General features: G+C 53.6%; 1 protein-coding gene across 1 annotated transcript; it reads right to left on the reverse strand.

Annotated features, from left to right (window-relative positions):
- Nucleotides 1-12,619: 12,619 nt before the first annotated feature.
- ABHD11 (abhydrolase domain containing 11) lies at nucleotides 12,620-14,897 on the reverse strand. Its single transcript, XM_047089313.1, has 6 exons — nucleotides 14,753-14,897; nucleotides 14,462-14,597; nucleotides 13,774-13,947; nucleotides 13,431-13,601; nucleotides 13,129-13,310; nucleotides 12,620-12,917 (listed from the first exon to the last, which is right to left on the reverse strand). Exons 1-6 carry the CDS (start codon nucleotides 14,869-14,871, stop codon nucleotides 12,785-12,787), a joined length of 915 nt encoding a protein of 304 aa, XP_046945269.1. The 5' UTR covers nucleotides 14,872-14,897; the 3' UTR covers nucleotides 12,620-12,784.
- Between the last annotated feature and the right edge of the window lie 335 nt (nucleotides 14,898-15,232).

Consider the following 15,232-nt stretch of genomic DNA (forward strand, 5'->3'; position numbering starts at 1 on the left):
GCTCCCGGGAGTGGCAGCGGCGCCGGCTGCAGCCGTGTGAGCCCCGCATGCGCGGCGGCCGCCCCGCGGCTGCGCAGCGCCAGACCGGCCCCGCCCCGGCCCCCGGGACCCCGGCCCAGCCCCCAGCCCGGCCCCGCCCAGCCGCCGGCCCACGCCCAGCGCAGTGGGGTCGAAACCCTGGGACTTCTTGCGCCTGTGTTCCCCACCCCGCGTGATCCCTGCCTGGGATGGGGCTCCAGAGCCCCTGCTCCCTCCCCTACCCCAACCCTCTCGGCGCTCAGCCGCTCAGCAGCCCAGCCGTCGTTCTGGACCCTGGATCTTCACCCCCAGAGCTCTTCACCTCCCTGGGGATTTGCTGGAGGTTGGAACCCCCTCGATTTTATGGCCTTGGAACTTCTAGCACTCCCCTCCGAAAACCTCCTCCACCAAAAGCCTCCTCCAGAGTTCCAGCCTCTGAGCCCCTACCCTTCCCACTTTCCCCCAACACTTCATCCAGACTCAGGCTCTGGCCCCTCTTTCCCTGGGATTTCTCAGTTCACTGGTCTGATGCAGGGTGACCACTTCTTTTCCTTTAGTTTCCGCCCCCAGCAGGACGCAGGAACCCTTCTGTCTTTGGGGAAAGGAAATCTAAGTTAAAGCCTGCTTCCCCCCCCCCCCGAGATTCTATTTCCTATATACCAGTGGGGGGGGGGCGTTTAAGCCTGGGGCCCGGCTCACTCTGACACTAATGGAAAGATCTTAGCTGTATGTAGAGGGGTAGTGGATGGGGGCTAGTCAGTAGCAGATGCTCCTTTTCTGGTCCTTGCCAGCATCTTGTTGAGACAGCAGCCATATAACACCCTCCCTCCAGCTGTCCCCTCTGTGCCCTGGCCCAGACCTTCTTGACCTCAAGCCAAACACTCCCTCTTCCTTTCCCCAGGGCTGCCAAGGTGTTGCTCTGGAGCTGGGCCAGCCCCCTGCTGCCCTGTGTGTCTGGTCCTGGCGCTTCTCCCAGACTGTGGGCACAGGTTAGCTGGCTGGCAGACAGGCTACAGACACTGTTCCAGCCATCTCTCCTTCCCTGGAAATCTGGCCCGAGACTAGCTTAGACGCAGCCTGGCATGAGAGGCGGCCACACCCTCCCCAGTTGTCCAGACCTCAGCCTTGGGCGCCCCACAGAGCAAGCATTGGTGGTGCCCCCCCATTCAACGGGACTCACCTGCTACAGGCACTTGCCCAGGGTTACAGGGAACCAGTGGCAGGGAAGGCGCTACCTGGCTCCTGGTCCAGAGTGCTTTCCTGTGTGCTGGGTGAACTGGTGGACTGGGTCGTGGGTGCACCCCCAGAGCCCAGTGTCTGGCCCCGTGGAGAGAGGGCAGGAGGGGGAGACACAGCTTATGTCCTCAGAGAGCCCCAGTGTCACGCTAAGCATCACTTACTGAGGTGCATTTTACTTTTTTTATTTTTTTTTCAACGTTTATTTATTTTTGGGACAGAGAGAGACAGAGCATGAACGGGGGAGGGGCAGAGAGAGAGGGAGACACAGAATCAGAAACAGGCTCCAGGCTCTGAGCCATCAGCCCAGAGCCTGACACGGGGCTCGAACTCACGGACCGTGAGATCGTGACCTGGCTGAAGTCGGACGCTTAACCGACTGCGCCACCCAGGCGCCCCATGAGGTGCATTTTAAATGGCAGCATGAAAGGGGCACCTGGGTGGCTCAGTCGGTTAAGCATCGGACTTCGGCTCAGGTCATGATCTCACGGTTTGTGAGTTCGAGCTCCACATCAAGCTCTGTGCTGACAGTTCAGAGCCTGGAGCCTACTTCAAATTCTGTGTCTCCCTCTCTCTCTCTCTTCCCCTCCCCTGCTTGCGCTCTGTCTCTCTCTCTCTTAAAAAGAAATAAACATTAAAAAAAAATTAAATGGCAGCATGAAAAATGAATAAAGAATGGATGTGTGCCCTTCACCTTAAACTCTGCCTTTCGGATATCGGTCTTACGCTCATTTAATCGTTGATTCATTTATCAAACATTACCTAGGATGCCATGCTCCAGCCACTGCTTTGCGCTTAAGATGTAATGTAGTGGGAGAGACAGACAATGGTTTCACTATGTGAGGGACCCAGGGTGGCTTCCCAGAGGCAGTGACATTGGAGCTGGGTGTTGGAGGAGTAGGATTGTTGCAGGGAGAGGTGCAGGCATTCAGGACAGAAGGAGTGTGTCCAGAGACACTGGGGTGAGGCTGGGGAGTGTTCGGAGAACACGAGGAGCCTGCTTTGGCTCTCAGGTGAGAGGGTGTGCATGAGTAAGAGGTGAGGCCAGTGAGGGAGGCCTTGAATGTTGAACTTTATTGTGCAGACAAGAGAGAGGCGATCAAGGGTCTGACTTTCACTCCGTTAATCAAAATTAACTGAACATCTACTATGGACTGACTGTGCTAGATCTTGCAGACATGGCAGAAAACAAAACAGACAAAATCCTTGCCCTCAGGCAGTCCTTGTCTAGGAAAGGAAAGAGATGAGAAACAAACCAGTAACATCCATGGTGGCGATAATGTACCATGGAGAAGACAAAGTAGGGAAGTAGGGGGAGGGGGTGCCGGGTTTGAGGTGAGTTTCCAATTTTATCGATCGATCCACGTATTTCTTTATTTTTAATGTTTATTTATTTTGAGAGGGAGAGAGAGAGAGAGAGAGCAGGGCAGGGGCAGAGAGAGAGGAAGAGAGAATCCCAAGCAGGCTCCATGCTGTCAGTGCAGAGGCCGACACGGGGCTCAATTCCACAAACCGTGAGACCGTGACCTGAGCCGAAACCAAGGGTCAAACGCTTAATGGACTGAGCCACCCAGGGACCCCTATTTTATTTATTTTATATTTATGTAACCTCCATACCCAACGTGGGGCTCAAACTCACAACCCTGAGATCAAGAGTTGCACACTCCGCCAACTGAGCCGGCCAGGCACTCTTGGTTTGATTGTCAAGGACGGCCTTGCTGAGAAGGTGGCATTTGGGAAAATATCTGAAGGAGGGGTGGGAGTGAGCCATATAGGTCTCTGGGGGAAGAGCATTCTGGGAAGACGGTCCAGTGTAATGACCATGAGCATGGAGCATGCCCAGCGTGTCAGAGAAATAGTAAGCAGGTGTGGATGCCTGGAGGAAGATCTCAGAGGAGGAGAAGTCAGAGAAGTCAAGAGGAGGAGGCTTGTAAGTGACCACTTCCTGTGGCTTTTACTCTGACCCGGACGGGAGCCACAGGAGCAGATAAGGGACATGAGGAGAGCCATGATCCGTCTCTGGCTTTAACAGAATTGCTCCGTTTGCTGGGTGGAAAATACCCATCTTCTTCGACTCAGTGTAGTAACGTCACAATAAACCCACTGTAAATCAAAAATACCGTAAGTGGAAAAATGCATGTAATATACCTAGCCTACCGAACATCATAGCTTAGCCTGGCCGACCTTAAACGTGCTCAGAACACTTACACGAGCCGGCAGTCGGGCAAATCTAACGCGAAGCCTATTTTGTAATAAAGTGTTGACTGTGTCAGGGGATCTACTGAATGCTGTACAGTGAGAAGCAGAATGGCTGTGTGGGCACAGGAAGGTTGTCTGTGCATAGGTTGTTCACCCTCCTGATTGCGTGGCTGGCGGGGTGCCGTGGCTGCCAGGACCCAGCATCACGAGAGAGGATCGCGCCTCAAATCGCCAGCCTGGGAAAAGATCCAAATTCGAAATCTGAAGTATGGTTTCCACTGAACGCATATCACTTTCACACCATCGGAGAGTCGAAAAATCATACACTGAACCATCCTAAGTTTGTGCCTGTAGACTGTGAAGGGGTTTGGAGAGGAAGCAGGGACGTCATTTAGGAAGTGATCGCAGTCATGTAGGTGGCTGGGCCAAAGGTATCCGGGTGACGGGGGTGACAAGTGGTCTTATTCTGCATATATTTTAAGGGTAGAGCCTATGGAGAGAGAGAGAGGGATCCAGGATGACTGGAGTCAAGGTTTTTGACCCGAACACCTGGAAAGGTGGTGTGACCTCTTGTAAAGGTGGGGAAAGAAGTGGAGGAGGGGTAGGTTGGGGGCGGGGCTAAATCAGGATTTGGGGTTTGGATCTGTTAATTTTGAGTTGCCCATTGGACACCCCCACGAGGAGGACAAGTGGGCCATTGCCCACGTGATCTGGATTTCCTGGGAGAAGTCCGAGCTGAGAGCATTCTTGACGCATGGGCAGAGCTTGTAGGAGCATGGAAGACGGCTGGAAGTGGTGGCTAGGAGAAACCTTGACCATCTGAACAATAGCAGGGCCTGTTGGCCTGGAGAGAAGAGTCAAAGGCATTCAAGAGACTTATTTTTTTTTTAATGTTTATTTATTTTTGAGAGAGAGGAGGAGAGTGCAAGTGGGGGAGGGGCAGAGAGAGAGGGAGACAGAGGATCCGAAGCGAGAGCACTGACAGCAGAGAGACCAATGTGGGGCTCGAACCCACAAATTGTGAGATCATAACCTGAGCTGAAGTCAGAAACTTAACCGACTGAGCCACCCAGGGGCCCCAAGAGAGTTATTTCTTTTAAGTTTTTAAAGTTTTGTTTGTTTGTTTGTTTGTTTGTTTGTTTGTTTAGAGAGAGAGGGTGGAGCGCAGGAAGGGGCAGAGAGAGAAGGAGAGAGAGAATCCCAAGCAGGCTTTGCGATGACAGCACAGAGTCAGACTCGGGGCTCGATCCCATGACCTGAGCTGAAATTAACAGTCGGACGCTCAACCAACTGAGCCACCCACGCGCCCCTTCAAGAGACTTATTTAATGTAACTATACTTTATTTCAATTATGAAAAGAATGTGTTTTTTGTAAAACACTAAAACAATCAGGGGCACCTGGCTGGCTCAGTCGGTAGAACACGTGACTCTTGATCTCGGGGTTGTGAGTTCGAGCCCCACGCTGGATGTAGAGATTACTTTAAAAAACAAAATATTGGGGCGCCTGGGTGGCGCAGTCGGTTAAGCGTCCAACTTCAGCCAGGTCACGATCTCGCGGTCCGTGAGTTCGAGCCCCGCGTCAGGCTCTGGGCTGATGGCTCAGAGCCTGGAGCCTGTTTCCGATTCTGTGTCTCCCTCTCTCTCTGCCCCTCCCCCGTTCATGCTCTGTCTCTCTCTGTCCCAAAAATAAATAAACGTTGAAAAAAAAATTTTTTTTAAATAAAAAACAAAATATTTTTTAAAAACCATTAAAACGATGAGAGATATTATGAACGAGAAGCAACAGGTGCTGATGACTGAGCTCGTGCAGATGAGAGCAGAACTGGCTCCTGGAGGAGGAGCGGATCCAGGGGGCGGGGTGGGGTGGGGGTTCAGACCAGACACGTGTAAGCATTTAAGGTGCCCACTCCAACATCCGGGGACACATGCAGATAGTCGATGAAGAGTCCATGTGGAACACCAGCTGGAGACTAAGGAGGCAGGAGCCGGCTGGCTTGGGGTAGAGATGTGGGACACAGTGCCTCCGTGTGTCTGTGCGTGTCTATGGCATAAGAAACAGGAGCTGAATTTGGAACTGGAATGTTCCCTGACAGGTGAGGGATGGGCAGAGACAGGGGAGCCAGAAACATGGCAGGGACTGAAATAGAAACTGCTGCACAAGATGCCATGGGTCCCCAGAGCAGCCAACTCCCTGGGGTCAGGGACAACTTCCCAGACGTGGGGCATTTGAATTGGGGCTTAACAGGATGAGTAGGAGGTGGCCAGGTGGAGAATGGGGGAGAGGCATTCTGGGCCAAGGACAGGGATAGTGAGAGCAGGGCTTATTCCCCGTGGGAACCAGGCAGTCCCCATAACACATCACTCCCACCCCATTCCTTAATGTGGATGGATAATCGATGGGCATTCAGTCCAGACCAACGCGTGTAAAGCCCTTTTCCACTTTAGTCAAAGAAGCATCTCTGTGGCATTCTGCACCCTACTTGTTCAGGGCAGTGAGTTTCTCTATTGCCCTTGGGGGAGGAATCCTGATACCCCGATATAGATTTCTATTTTCTTTGTAGTCTACCCCTGTGTCACCTGTTGGAGGCCACCTTCCCTTGATGAAGTCACGATGCCCACTGGGCACGCTCCTCTCAGAACTTTGCACTTGGCTTAGTTCCCCAGGCCTGGGACACCCTCCTCCTCTTTTCCTTCCTCCTCCCCGTGCACCTGGCCCTTGACTTTCACTCTTTCCCTCCTAGGTATCACCTTCTCTAAGAATTTGTCCTGACTGCCCAAGAATGAGGGCTGGGCTCCTGTGTGGTCCCCCAAAGACCTGTATTTATCCTGACTGTAGCACGTATTGCCCTGTGTGTGGCTATGGTCTGTGTCAGGTGTCTGTTCCTTCATTAGATGGGGACATAGAAGGGGAAGGAACCAGTTCACATTCTTGTGGACTCCTGGAGGCTGGCACCAAAAGTGTGTTTGTGGAATGAGTGATACATGTTTGCACGCCTGAATGAGTGGTGTTCCTATAAAGGAGCACCGAGGGAAAGGCTGGGCATTTGGGGGTTCCCCAAGCCCCTGGGGGCAGTTTGGAGTTTCCATCCCACAGGCTGGGCAGGGTGGGGTTGGGCCCCTTGCCCGCCAGATCCTTGTGATTGGGAACTGCTGCCACCTGCTGGGCAAGGCTGGTGCTGCTTTACTGCCACCATCGCGGCTTGAGCACCTGTGTGCCCAGGTTGGGGTGATGACAGTCACCACCTGTCCTCCAGAAGCTCTCGGGCTGGTGGGAGAGACACTTTGAAAGTGACAAGACAATAATGTGGAAGTGCAGGGGCTGGAGGGGGATGAGGAGGCCGCTGGTGTAGAATTCAGAAGCAGAACCGTCCCTGGGGCAGAGCCCATGACAGGTGCAGAGCAGGAAGGGGCAGCTGACCTGGAGGGAGCATAGGGAGCGTGTTGTTGTTGTTGCTGTTGTTGTTGTTGTTGTTGTTTTGTTGTTGATGTTCTCCCTTTGTTGCTTTTCTTTCGCTTAATGGCAGACTTACTCTCTCTCCTTTCCTGGGAAATCTGGCCCTGGCCCATTACGGTACAAGCATTGGCCATTGTTCAAGGTACCTTATTTAACCTTTACTGTGACCCTATCAGAGAGGTCCTCCATTTATTCCATTTCGCAGATGAGGACGATGAGGCGCAGGGAGGTAAGCCCAAACAAGATCACAAAGTTTGGGTGACATGGCTTGTCAGCCCTTTAGATACCAGCTGTTTTGACCATACAGCCCAGCCCCCCTGGCCAGCCGGCAGTCTCCTTCCCATTTCCATCCTCCAGCACCCCAGCCCACCGTCGACCATTTTCCAGCTCAGCCCCAAGCCCTGAGCTCAGCCCTCCTGGGGAAGCAGGGGAGGAGGGAGATTGGGTGATGGGCAGCTGGGGAATGGGTCCCACTGCTCAGCGTGTGATTTGAGGTAGGGCTTTGCGATGGCATTCATTATATGCCTGAATATAAGGTTGTTCCCTCCTTTTCCCAATGAGAATATTTAAAAGAACTTTGGCCCAATATTCTAGTTTAAACATTTAGGGGAGGCATATGAAATAAATGACTTCCTGGTTATACTTAGCGAAAATATTTAAAGTGTAACTATCTTAAAATCACATATTTAAAAAAAATTTTTTTTTAAAGTTTACTTATTTATTTTGAGAGAGAGAGAGCATGAGCGAAGGAGGGGCAGAGGGAGAGGGAGAGAGAGAATCCCAAGCAGCCTCTACACTGTCATCACAGAGCCCAATGGGGGCTCCATCCCATAAACAGTGAGATCACGACCTGAGTTGTAATCAAGAATCGGATGCTCAACTGACTGAGCCACCCAAGCACCCCCAAATCACACATATATTTTTTAAGGATTATGCTTGTTTTTTTCATTTTTATTTATTTGAGAGAGAGAGAGTATGTGTGAGTGGGGAGAGGGGCTCGCTATGTATGAGCCTGACGTGGGGCTCCATCTCACGACCCTGGAATCCTGACCTGAGCTGAAATCAAGAGTCAGATACTCAACTGACTGAGCCACACAGGTGCCCCTTAAATCACATATTTTTAAGAATAACTTAAATGGGGCTGGGGCAGGGAGGTACTTTGAGATTATGACACATCCTTTCCTTTACCCCACTTTCAGCCATTGGGTTCGGCACCCACCGATGTTTCTTGCCCGAGTTAGTTATTACTACAATGATCTGCAAATGGTGATTTTCTTTTCTTTTCCTTTTTCCTTTCCTTTCCTTTCCTTTCCTTTCCTTTCCTTTCCTTTCCTTTCCTTTCCTTTCTTTTCCTTCCTTCCTTCCTTCCTTCCTTCCTTCCTTCCTTCCTCTCTCTCTCTCTCTTTCTAAGATTCCTTGGGGCGCTTGGGTGGCTCAGTCAGTTAAGCGTCATACTTCGGCTCAGGTCATGATCTTGTGGTTCATGGCGTCGGGCTCCGTGCTGACAGCTGCTTCAGATTCTGATCTCCCGCTCTCTCTGCCCCTCCCTCACCCATGCTGTCTCTGTCTCTCTCAAAATAAATAAACTTTAAAAAGAAAAAGTTTACCCTTAGACCTAAATTCCAGGCCACAGGCATAGGCTCATCTAGCTTCCCCCCGTTCCATATTTTACCTCCTTTCTCCAATTGTCTTCAATACACTTCAAAATCTGGCCAGTGTCCCTGTGTGCAGCGAATCCCCTTAAACAACCGGGCTTCCCTGGACTTGGATGCTCTCCTGTGCGCTTGGCTCCTGTGGGGCTACCTCCCAACCCTCAACTCCAATGTCATCCTCGTGCATGGCTCCTGGCTGCCCCTGGGCTACCAAAAGTGTCTAAAGCTTTATAGTTACTCCTTTATTCATTCATTCCACAAATACTTACTGAGCACCTACTATGTTCTAGGCATGTTTCCAGGGGGTGGGCATAAAATAGGAAGACAGACAAAACTCCCTGACCTCACGGAGCTCACATTCTAGTGAAGGCAGACGGACAACAAGCAGGTGAATGGGTACACCACATGGTAAGGAGCGCTGTGGAGAAAAAGAAAAGCAGGGCAAGAGAACAAGAAGGCCCCGGAAACTGCTATTTTAATTTTTTTATTCACTTCTTTTTTTTAATGTTTATTTATTTTTTTGAGAGACGGCGTGTACACGCGAGCAGGGGAGGGGCAGAGAGAGAGGGAGAGACATAATCCCGAACAGGCTCCATCCACACTGACAGCACAGAGCCTGACACGGGGCTTCGCTGCACGAACTGTGAGATGATGGCCTGAGCCGAAACTGAGAGTGAGACACTTAACCCACTGAGCCACCCAGGCGCCCTGCAAATTGCTGTTTTATATTATCCTGTGCTACGATAAGGAGATCTCAAATATGAACCTATCACTCGGATGAAAAAACCACCCTCACAATTTGGAATAATGTTTGCAGCAAGTGTCATTCGTGCATTCAAAAAGCTCTGTATTTCCAAGCACAAGTGAGGATGATATGTTCGAGAAAACCGTGTTAGGGAACTCAGAGGAGATGCTCAGGATGGACACGTGATGTGAAGAGAGAAGCAGAGAGGCAAGTGAAGAGTTTGAATCAATGTTCACAAACCACAAGAGTGGGAAAATGATCGTTGTGGACTAAAGTTATTCTTGATTTTTTTTAATGTTTATTTTTGAGAGAGAGACAGAGCACAAGCAGGGAAGGGGCAGAGAGAGAGAGGGAGACACAGAATCTGAAGCAGGCTCCAGGCTCTGAGCTGTCAGCACAGAGCCCGACGTGGGGCTGGAACTCCTGAACAGTGAGATCGTGACCTGAGCCAAAGTGGGACGCTTAACCCACTAAGCCGCCCAGGCACCCCAAGGAATCTTAAAAAAAAAAAAAAAAAAGGAAGAAAAGAAAATCACCATTTGGAGATCATTGTAGTAATAATTAATTCGGGCAAGAAACATCAGTGGGTGCTGAACCCAATGGCTGAAAGTGGGGTAAAGGAAAGGATGTGTCATAATCTCAAAGTACCTCCCTGCCCCAGTGCTTATTAATCATGGTCAAGTGATCAGCATTGATCCCACCAATCATGGTTCCAAATGATATTGGATTCATGAAAACACAGCATCCTTTCTGTGATATCTCTGCCCCATAATGGTAACAGTGGTCTAATCATAAGGAAGGCACGGACAAACCCATATTGAGGGACAGTCTATAAAATAACTTCTCTGAAATCTTCAAAATGTCAAGGCCATGACATTCAAACAAAGGCTGCAAATCGTTTTAGACCGAGGGTGACCAGAGAGATGTGACGACTAGGTACAATGTTTGATACCCTATTAGATTTTTTTTTTTTTACCCTAAAAGGATTTTTTTTTTTTTTTTTTTGGACACTGAAGGGCAGTTTTGAAATTGTTTCCAAATAAAAAGTTAAAAGAAATGCCTTTCTCCTGGTTGACTCCTGCTGGCCTGCAGGATTCATTTTGAAGAAGCTTCTGCAGGACTTCCTGTGACCTCCTTTGTGCTCCCACTGTTCCCGGACCCCCTGACACTCTTTTCTGATTATATCTATGCTTCATCTCTGCTGGCCTTGGAGGTTCCTGAGACCAGGTCTCTGGGTCCTGTCTGGATCATGGCACACAGACGAACCTCTCAAAACACACTGAACCAATCTCCTCAACAAAAAGGGTGTATTTGGGAGTACATGTGAACCCCACTTCTCCACCTGGGACTCAACCAAAGAAATTGTTGGTCTGACTGTTGGAGGTGCACCTGACTCAGTGGCACCCATGAACAACCAGGAATCATGTCTGCAGGGGGGTTCCTGGAGGAAATACATTTAATTTTTTAAAATTAATTAAAGTTTGTTTGAGAGAGAGAGAGCACGTGCGTGCTTGAGTGGGAGGGAGAGGAAGTGATGTGGGACTTGAACCCATGAACTGAGATCCTGACCTGAGCCGAAATCAAAAGGCTGACGCTTAACAGGCTGAGCCACCCAGGTGCCCCCTGGAGGAAATGTTTATTATGCAGGACAGAGTTGAGGATCTAATCCCCTAGACATGACCTTGCTGAAGAGGCTTCTCAATGGGGAACACTCTCTCTCACGTCTGATGTCACTTGTGTGCTCAATGAGGGCACGGAGGTTGGCGGGGGCTGCCTGGATAACCCCAGCACAGCGGACCCCACCGCACTCAAGGATTAGAATGTTGGGAACATACCGGAGGAACAGCGAGCAATATTATTGCCAGGAAGTATGGACATCCAAAGATGTTAGGACCCTGCCAGGAATGGTTAAACATTTTTCCTCCTGTTTTCTGCGGAGCTAAGATGGGTTATAGGTGGTTATAGATGCCATTCAAAGGATCAAGATGCCAACCTTTCAGGATGGGGGCCTGGGGTACCTGTGCCTGTCAGCATTGAAGCCGTCCTGTCCCTCAGACGTGGTTTGAGCGCCCCCTTGGGGTGAGGGACATGTGTGACTGCGGGAAGGGGCTGAGGAAGGTCTGGGCCTGGTGGGAGGGTTCCAGGATCAAGGAGGGGAGGCAGGGGCAAGCCAACAGGGGGCGGGGCCTGACTGGGAGTGCCTAGCCCGGAAGGGAGGGCAAAGGGCCATGTTGTCCGCGTGCCCCACCCCACTGACAAGAGTCCCAGTTACCAGGCCACCCTCTCTGTCTGGGGCCCTAGAGGGGTAAGTGTCCTTCTGAACCCACCTTGTCTCTTTCCTATGCAATGGGTGAGAACTTCTTTCTTCCTTGAGGGTCCAAACACCCTGTCCCCTGTTTAGCCCTGTGCCAGACAGAGGCCACACCTGCCACCCCCTCAGCGTGGCACGGTCCCCCTGCTCGACTTTCAGAGGTCCATGAGATGGGTACTGGGGGGCGGGAATGAAACTTTCCAGACCCCTCACCTCCTGACACTGGCATCAGAGCCCAGGCAAGGGCAGAAGGGTCCCGGGGGGGGGACACCTCATCCAGACAAGCTCCAGATCCCTGCTCCCTTCTCTGTCACTCTACAACAGAGCCCAGAATCGTGAGTCGCTGTAGCACTGGGGGACACCCAGACAGAGCCTTCGCTGGACCAAGTCCTCCAGGAGCGGGATGAAGCCATTGCCAAGTGAGAGGCAGATGCTTGCGGGGGGGGGGGGGGGGGGGGAGGGCAGTGGGTGGCTCGCCCTCAGGGCTCTGTCCTGCTAGAGGAGAGAAGTCAGGCATTCCTGGAAGGAAAGCCACACACATACTCGCCTCGTCACAAGGCAGGGGCTGTGGCCACACGTGCCCACCCTCAGGGCCCAGAAGCAGATCTGCAGGGTTCAAGCTCAAGCTGTTCTCCCTGCCGCCTGCAGGAAGCAGGCAGTGGAGGCTGAGCTGGACACATGCAAAGCCAAGTTGCGAGCTGTGGAGGCCCAGCTGCTGGAGGTCCTGGAGGAGAAACTGAGGCTGAGGCAGGAGGTGGAGGCCTGGGAGGTAGGGTGGGAATGCCAGCCGGGCCCGGGAGGCATGGGGAAGAGGCACAGGGTCGGCCCTGAACCTGCTCTCCTGCCCCCCAGGAGGACATGCGGCTACTGGTGAGACAGCAGGTCGAGAGTCAGCTGCAGAGAGAATCCAGGGGCCCTCAGGGAGCCCCGGTGACCCCCAGAACTGCCAGGGCTCCCTGGGTCCGATTCCTCCTGGGTCAGTGGGGACGCTGGCGGTGACAGAGCTCAGCCCGGGGGCTTGGGAGCAGGGTCTTTATTCATTAAAACTTGAGGTCTGACCCTTCGCACCCTCATGCCCTCTCAGTGCCTGAGTCCTTTTGTGCGGAAGCGTGGAACAGGCTGCAGGGCCTTGAAGCCTGGGGCTTCCTGCCTCGTCTTGCCAGCAACTCTTAGGCTAGGAAGCCTCGGATGGCAGCCATGAAGTCCTGCGGGCAGTCAGCATGGATCCAATGGCCAGCATTGGGCACAGTCTGCATCTGGGCTTGAGGGAAGAGCCGCCTGATCTCAGAATGGTGGCTGGGACTGTCCGTCGAGGAGGAGGCCGCCCAGATGGGGGGGAGAGAGAAGTGGAGGCAAAGCAGGGAGGAGAGAGCTACGTGAACACACACGCCAGGGGTATTTGTGAACTCTCAGGCACCCCCCTGCCCGCACCGAAGCCCTCCCCAAGGCAGGATCCCCAGGCTGGGGCCTGGGTAAGTGGGGCATGCCCCTCCCGCCACCCAGTCTGGCTTACTGCACATATTGAGAGTTTCCACCCAGGAGGAAGAGGGTTGGCCCAGGGTAAGATTCTTGTCGTGGTGGGAAAGCCAAGATCTTGTCCACGTGCTGGGCCAATGCTTCCAAGTTCACCCTCCAGACGAAGCGCCCATCCACCTCCACCAGGTTGGTGAGCAGGAACTGACGCACGGCCGTGTCCTGCAGGGGTCCAGTAGTTGGGTGTGGGGGGCGGGGGAACCTCCGTGTGAGGCCTGGGGCTGCCACTCTTCCCTGGACAGGTCCCAGCCCACAACACCAGCCGGGACATGGATACATTACTTGGATAACAGTGCTGAGCTGCTGATCGGCCAGTTTTCGGGCAGAGGAGCGGGACATGTCATCTGGGACGTCTACAGCCCTCATGGCTGCCATGTAGGATGGGAAGTCTGAGTTGGATGTGGTCTCCACTGGGCTGATGTCCACAGCAATCAGGCGTTCCACCAGCTCTGGCTGGGTGAAAGAACCAAACTTGGGACCAGCCTTAGGGCAGACACAGTGGGTCTCAGGCATAGTCGCCAGATCCTGAATTTGGCCATCCAAGGCTCAGTTGAGTCCCAGGTCGCCTGCTGGGCACTCATGGTCTACACTGGATGGGAAGAAGCCCTGTATAGGGACAGCTCACCCTCTGGAGTGCCAGCAGCATGGCCGTCCTGCCTCCCATGCTGTGGCCAACGAGGACACAGGGCACTAGGCCCAGCTGGGTCAGGAGATCCTGCACGTCTTGGCTCATGGCCTCGTAGCTCATGTCTGGGCTGTGGGGGCTGTCACCATGGTTCCGAGCATCCACTGTTAGCACCTGCGGAGCGGAGCGAGGGTGGGAAGAGCTGGCATCCACATTCAGGGCATAGAGAAGGCACGGCATTCCTGAAGGCTGAGGGGGTGGGGGGCGGGTAGGGAGCCTGGGGAAAGATATTGAAGTGGAAAACAGTTGGAGCACAGAAGGATGGGCTGCTGTAAAAGGTGGTAAGCCCCATCAACCCTGGTGAACAAACAGGGCTGGTCCCCTTACCAGGGAGGTGTTGGCACTTAGGCACTGGACAGCGAGCCTAGCTTGAAGATCTATTAACACGAATGAAGGACTGGATGGATGCAGGCACGACGGAATGAATGGGTCCACATAGGGCCACGGTGTGCCATGTGGCCTGCATCCTTAGAAGGTCAACCTCTTCCCTTCTGCTTAGAGAGACCGGCCACTCCTCGCCGGGTGTCTAGTAGGGAGGGCGGAAAAGCGGGGCCCGCCTTGGCCATCTCCCTAGCCCCGCCCAGCCAGGTCCCACCTCCCGGGGACCCCGCCTCTCCCGGAAGCTCACCCTCCGGCCAGTCTGCTGGGCCAGGGCCTTAGCGATGGAGTTGAAGTTGGTTTTGGAGCCGAAGAGCCCGTGCAGAAACACGAGGGCCGGGCGGGCCGCCTCTCCGTCCAGAAGTTTGTAGGAAAGCAGCACCGACCTGGAGGGAGGAGCAAGGATGGAGGAGGGGTCTAAACTGGCAGGGGAAGGGGTTTAGGGGAGCGGCCTGGGGGGGCGGGCGTAAGCGGAGGGGGCGGAGCCGAACTGAACGAGGTGGAGCGATGGACGGCCTCCCACATGGCGCCCTTGACTGACCTCCTCTCGGTGCCGCTTCGGCCACTGCTGCTGGGTGCGAGGGGCACCCTGGAGGCGCTGAGACTGGAGGGGCCGAGCCCCCTAAGGGGGAGCCTCCAGGCGCGGGACCAGCGGAGCATGCCCGGGAACAGCTACCAAGCGCACAGCTCTTCCTATCCCCTGGCTCCGCCTCCCGCCTTTGCTCAGAGCCCTGTCCAGTTCCGACTGCAGCTCCGCCTTCCATCCCGCCCACTACCGCGGAGTTCCCCGCCTCCTTTTTCGTTTCCTTACGTAATCCCAGAGTACCGTCTGTTCCCGCAGCTCCTCCTCTTGCGTCATTACGTAATCCCCTCAGCCACGACGCCAGCGGGCGAGAGAGCCGCCCTCGCCACGCCCCGGGCGGAGCCACCCTATGCCTTGGTCACGCCCCTTGAGAAGCACCGCCCAACGCCCTCCCGCCCCAGGCGCCGAGTCCTCGCGGAGAGTCAGGGTCCTGTGGCG

The sequence above is a fragment of the Lynx rufus genome, unplaced genomic scaffold (assembly GCF_022079265.1).
Source record: "Lynx rufus isolate CCGP_SWC_20201006 ecotype Redwood Valley unplaced genomic scaffold, mLynRuf1.p SCAF_27, whole genome shotgun sequence".
In the NCBI taxonomy this organism is placed as follows: Eukaryota; Metazoa; Chordata; class Mammalia; order Carnivora; family Felidae; genus Lynx; species Lynx rufus.

What these genes read in the sequence shown, in the direction of transcription:
- ABHD11 (XM_047089313.1), bottom strand. Translation starts at nt 14,871, where the DNA reads ATGCTCCGCTGGTCCCGCGCCTGGAGGCTCCCCCTTAGGGGGCTCGGC. An exon ending in CGAAGCGGCACCGAGAGGAG is followed by an intron (nt 14,598 to 14,752) that starts GTCAGTCAAGGG and finishes TCCTCCCTCCAG; the next exon opens with GTCGGTGCTGCTTTCCTACA. An exon ending in GGAAACTCTCAATATGTGCA is followed by an intron (nt 12,918 to 13,128) that starts GTAAGCCAGACT and finishes CTCGACGGACAG; the next exon opens with TCCCAGCCACCATTCTGAGA.